Source organism: Helianthus annuus, chromosome 9 (assembly GCF_002127325.2).
Source record: "Helianthus annuus cultivar XRQ/B chromosome 9, HanXRQr2.0-SUNRISE, whole genome shotgun sequence".
NCBI classification, from domain to species: Eukaryota; Viridiplantae; Streptophyta; class Magnoliopsida; order Asterales; family Asteraceae; genus Helianthus; species Helianthus annuus.
In genome coordinates this window covers 152,583,008-152,588,613 of record NC_035441.2, presented here as the reverse complement: position 1 = coordinate 152,588,613, position 5,606 = coordinate 152,583,008, and the positions used below count along the sequence as shown (strand labels likewise).

At 34.5% G+C, this 5,606-nt stretch overlaps 1 protein-coding gene across 1 annotated transcript; it reads left to right on the top strand.

The window, feature by feature from the left end:
- The first annotated feature begins 3,558 nt into the window (after positions 1-3,558).
- On the top strand, positions 3,559-5,060 carry LOC110879192 (probable galacturonosyltransferase-like 1). Its single transcript, XM_022127613.2, has one exon. It carries the CDS (start codon positions 3,654-3,656, stop codon positions 4,689-4,691), a length of 1,038 nt encoding a protein of 345 aa, XP_021983305.1. The 5' UTR covers positions 3,559-3,653; the 3' UTR covers positions 4,692-5,060.
- Positions 5,061-5,606: the final 546 nt, after the last annotated feature.

Sequence of the window (5,606 nt, the reverse complement as noted above, 5' to 3'; positions counted from 1 at the left end):
TTCTGATGTGCCGGCAGTGGTGAAGATAGGAGACGCCAACACAGTGATGAAGAACGCCTAGCCAGTGAAGCGCGAAAAGTTGTTCGTAAACATTTCAAGACCTTCTCTATATCCATCCCTGCTTGCATAGATACAATAAGTATATTATTAAAATCGATAACTATAGATATGTAGAAAAATAAGAAACTTTTGTCATTTGATACTCGATATCGATATATAGTTATGCATCCTTATTCAATGGTACCTTAATAAGATTTCATACACATTTATGAGCCTCTAAAGCTACTGTGTAATATGTACACAAATTATGTAATTCAATAGAACTTATCAACATCAACATAATTTATCATCATTCTATCTTTACTGTACAAACAAAGTGAAAGATTGCATGAGAATTTAAGTAACAGAAAATTAGTTACAATTGGTGTGCAACAAAAACAAACCACTATTAGATGCTGGTTTGAATTTTAGGACCCATTTGCATGTATGGATACTTATAACAGAGAGATGGCAAGTATACAGATCAAATATATCGCTCTATGATTTGATAATAATAACCACTTGTTACATCATACTTGAAGAATATCACGATATAAAGAATGGAAAACAAAAAATCTGATGCTAGAATCATGAAACATAACTTGTTACCATCTACGATTACAACAAAAGGAGATGATGCGATAATGTGTCACTATTTATTGCTTCAACAAAAAGTTCATCAAAATTGGTCAATTAGTCCAAACAACTTCAACAAACAGTTCAATTCAAGCATAGCATGTAAGTGAAACATGAAATTCGCGAACCTGATTTCTTCAAACGATAGCAAAGCTTCTTTCAATAACCAACACCCTGTACATACACTTCACAAATTCAGTTCATAACTACAGAAAATAAAAATCTCTCTATATAATTATAAACTATAATAAATCCACTTACCAGAAAATACAACCATATCAACAATGGAGAGTGAAAGGGATATTGTATGCCTTTATAGACTTCACCCTAGACTCAATGTGCAGAAGAGGAAGCCAAATTCAAAGAGCAACATGTCTAGATGAATATGTGAGCAGAAGAGTACCAGTGGTGGCTTCTGTATCAGCAGCAGCTCCCAAGCTCCAACTTGATCCAGACCACTCACAGATCTCTACTGAGTATTCCTAAAAAATATGATATGTGAAGCGTTCTCATAAAACCTAAACGACCAATTCCTCCCGTTCTTTTTTTATAATTTCAACCCAACTTGACCTGTCATATATCTCTATGGTTATGTTATTAACCTTGTTTCAGATTTTATAAAAATTATTTCTAATTTAACTATGCTTTTATTCACCAGAATACCCAGATCTTCTTGGAATCTAGAGTAAAATAAATTAACATGCTTACACCAGAATACCACTTGTAGTATCCAAGCTATTATCAATAAACCCAGCTAGACTTGTGCAAAGCTCATGAAGTTTGTCTGCAATTTCTACCTCTGTGACACGCACATCTTTGTTTATTTCCTCCTCCAGCCAAGACAAAAATTTAGCAAGAGCAGCTGCATCCCTAATTCAAAAAAAAATTAAAAAATTATAGCATTTTGACTTACAATTATATATGGCAAAAACACAAATGGCAGATCCTCTAGCATCAACAAAGTCAATGAACTTCATACCTTGAAAAACAAACAGTTCAATTATATATAGCATTTTAGAAACACAAATGGAGAATGAGAATGCTGAACGCCAATTAGGGTTTCACAGAATCATCGATCCAAAGTTCTATATCAACCATGAATTTCATCTGAATGATAATAACTTACTGTTCACAAAAACAAAATCAAACATTCAGCTTCAAAAAATATAGATTAAAATTATATTTCACTTTCAATAAACAGATCTAGGGTTTAGTGCATAAATATTGTAAGATATAAATCACGAAATCAACCTAAAGCATATCAAGTTAAGGATAATCAAATCAAGAAAATGATGGAAGAATCCCCGATTCACTATAAAACGAATCAGTATTAATCTAATTAAGATTAAGAAAACACGTTCAAATGAAACCCTAATTAAGATAATTTACGGTTTACAATAACAAAATCACAATTCAGCCTCCAAAAAACAAAAATCTAACACCAAAATTGAAAGAAGTGATCGCGATTAGGGCTTGCGACAATTAGATGAAGAAGAAAAAGAAAATCTTTGAATATGATTACCAACATTAGTTAGATTCTTCATTGAAAATAATCCATGGATCCAAGTTTGATTTGAAGAGGATGTAGAGTGAAGCCAGAGAGAAACCGTTGAAAGAATGATTTAGGGTTTGGGTGGATAATGATTTCAATTGATTGAGAGAATTGATTAGTTTCCAAAATTCTGACGGTTTCAAAAACAAAAAGAGCGTAGGAAGGAAGAAATAATTTGCCGCTCAAAGGAAAAAAAGAGGAGAGGATGAGATGCCACGTGTCATCAAGCAACCTAAGCAAATGTCAAGTGGCACCAAAGTGTTTTGTTTTAATATAGATAATAGATATTAATATAGAACTTTTAGTATTTTGTATACATCTAACTAATAAACGTAAGTCTTTTGTTTTCTGCCGTTCAAAAAAAAAAAAAAAGCCTTTTGTTTTCTTCAACCATTTTCAAACTTAAAACATGTATACGTAACGCAAACTTATAAATTGTATGTTAAATAAATACATAACTTATACACAAAATATCTTTTCATCCAAACTTGGTACATATATTGTCTTCATTTGTCTATCAGGAATGGGATCAAATACAAACACTTAAGTTTGTAAGAACCATAAGAACCAATACATAATTGACAAGTGTCCATCAATAAAAAATTAGTTTAGGGGTAATTTAGACTTTTTGACCATATTTATTTATAACTAATTAAAAATAATTACAAAAAATATAATCAGCACAACACTATATAATTAGCACAACATCATTAATCGTTCTTCATTATCAGCACATCGTCCTCGAATCGTTCTCCATTATCAACATAAACGACATTAGCACAACATCTTCAATCGTTCTCCATTATCAGCACACCAGATGTGCTGATTATATCTACTTTTGGTGTTTGTTTGTATTATTTTGTAATTAACACATAATCAGCACCTTATTAGCACAAATATAAAACACCTTTTGTTAACTTTTTTTAAAAAACACTTTTATAAATACAAAAAGGTATAGCAATATGGTACTCATATTAAAGATAAAAAAATACTTGATTTTATGGTATATATTTTTAAAAAAAATAATGAAGTATATAAAAGTTATTTTAGTTTAAAAAACCTTGGTGGAATTTGTATTTAATAGAAAATGGTCAAATGACTAGCAATTTTACAAAATTACCCCTAATTTGTTAGTAGTAATTTTTAATTATAAGAGTTTTATTTATAATCAATATCAACCCTTGATTTAAATTAACAATGGTTCAGATCTGTTCTTACGGTTCTTATAATTAGCACTGTTTGTACAGGATCTCAACCCTTGTCTATCAAACAACTTTATGATTAAACTATTCACTTTATTTCCAACACAATATTTTCGGTTTGAAACTCTTCAAACTGTCCCAACACCATATTATCATACATCCATCTTCCCCTAATAAGTAGAGAGAGAAAGAAAGTCTCTAGATCTTATGCTTTCATCAAAGAGATGCCTTCTTCAACCCTATCTTTAATACCAACACTTCTCCTACTCATCTCCACCACCACCACCACCACCGCCACCACCAGTTATAGCTTCAAAGAAGCACCAAAATTCTACAACTCACCCACCTGCCCACCGGTAACCACCATCTGCTCCGGCAATGCAGTCCACGTGGCAATGACCCTCGACGCCGCCTACCTCCGCGGCTCCATGGCGGCGATCCTCTCCGTCCTCCAACACTCCTCCTGCCCGGAAAACATCCGCTTCCACTTCGTCGCCTCTTCCTCCGCCCACACCAATAATATCCACGTCATCATCTCCACCTCATTCCCTTACCTCAACTTCAACGTCTACACCTTCGATGATTCCGCTGTTTTAGGCCTCATTTCAACCTCTATTCGCTCCGCACTCGACTGCCCTCTCAACTACGCCCGTAACTACCTCGCTGATCTCTTACCGACATGCGTCAAAAAGGTTGTTTACCTCGACTCCGACCTCGTACTCGTCGACGACATTGCAAAGCTAGCCGCCACTCCTTTCGGAGAAACCGATAATAATGATATAGTACTGGCGGCGCCGGAATACTGCAACGCTAATTTTACATCTTATTTTACGCCGACATTCTGGTCAAACCCTTCACTCTCTATAACATTTTCTGACCGTAAAGCATGCTACTTCAACACCGGTGTTATGGTTATAGATCTTGAGAAATGGCGGGAAGGGGATTATACTACAAAGATTGTTGAATGGATGGAGTTGCAGAAAAGAATGAGGATATATGAGTTGGGGTCTTTACCGCCATTTTTGCTTGTGTTTGCCGGAAAGATAGCTCCGGTGGATCACCGGTGGAACCAGCATGGGTTGGGTGGGGATAACTTTGAAGGGTTGTGCCGGGATTTGCATCCGGGACCGGTGAGTTTGCTGCATTGGAGTGGGAAAGGGAAGCCGTGGGTTAGACTAGATGAGAATAGAGCTTGCCCTTTGGATGCACTTTGGGCGCCTTATGATCTTTTGCAAACATCAAATGATGTTCTTGACTCTTGAGGTACAAGAAAAAAGAATACTATTTGTCAACAATTTTCCCAAAATCATAAACCCTAGCTAGCTAGCCAAAATATTGTCTATGATCTATACATATACATATATTATGCTTATATGTATACGGGTATACGACTATACCAGAGTATGTATATGTATATTCGGTTTGGTTCGATCCATTGACGGGTTCAAATAACTGAACAAGTCTATGAGATCGTAGTCGATGTATTTTGGGGAAAACATGGTGTGTGTAAATTATGATGCCGCGATAGATATACACATTTTGGTATTTTGGTAGAATAGTATTGTAGAAATGGAATTGAATGAAATGAAATGAAATGCAACATATGTTCTTTCATCATATGTTATGATGAAGGGATTAGAGTTACAAATTATGACCTTTTTTAATTCTAGCTTAGTTCTATAATTGTTGTTTTTCGTAGGATATATTTGCTAGGTTTTTAATAAGAGAATTATACCCTCTTTGATATATGTGGTAATCCATCATTCGGTCTCCATAATTATTGGATACGATAAAAGGAAAGAAATCAAATGTAGAGCAGTAAAAGAATTTTTGAGCCTGTTAATGCTTTGAAAATAGAGGCAAATGGAATATTTCTTTAGGTATCATTCTTAAATTCAACAATATTAACTCACTTTTATGTAAGTTTATGGTTCTGTCAAGTGGAACAAAAACTTTTCAGCTAAGTGTTATGGAAGATTTTACATTGCTTCAACTACTATACAATGCTTTAAAAACCAGTTCAAACCGGCCAGTTGTACCGGTTGAACCATCCGGTAAAAGCGGTTAAACCGTCTGGTACACCCGGTTGAACCGCCCGATACACCTGATTAAACCGTTTTTGAGTCAAATCTGATACGGTATAAAAAACGTATTTTAAAACATTGCCACAATATATT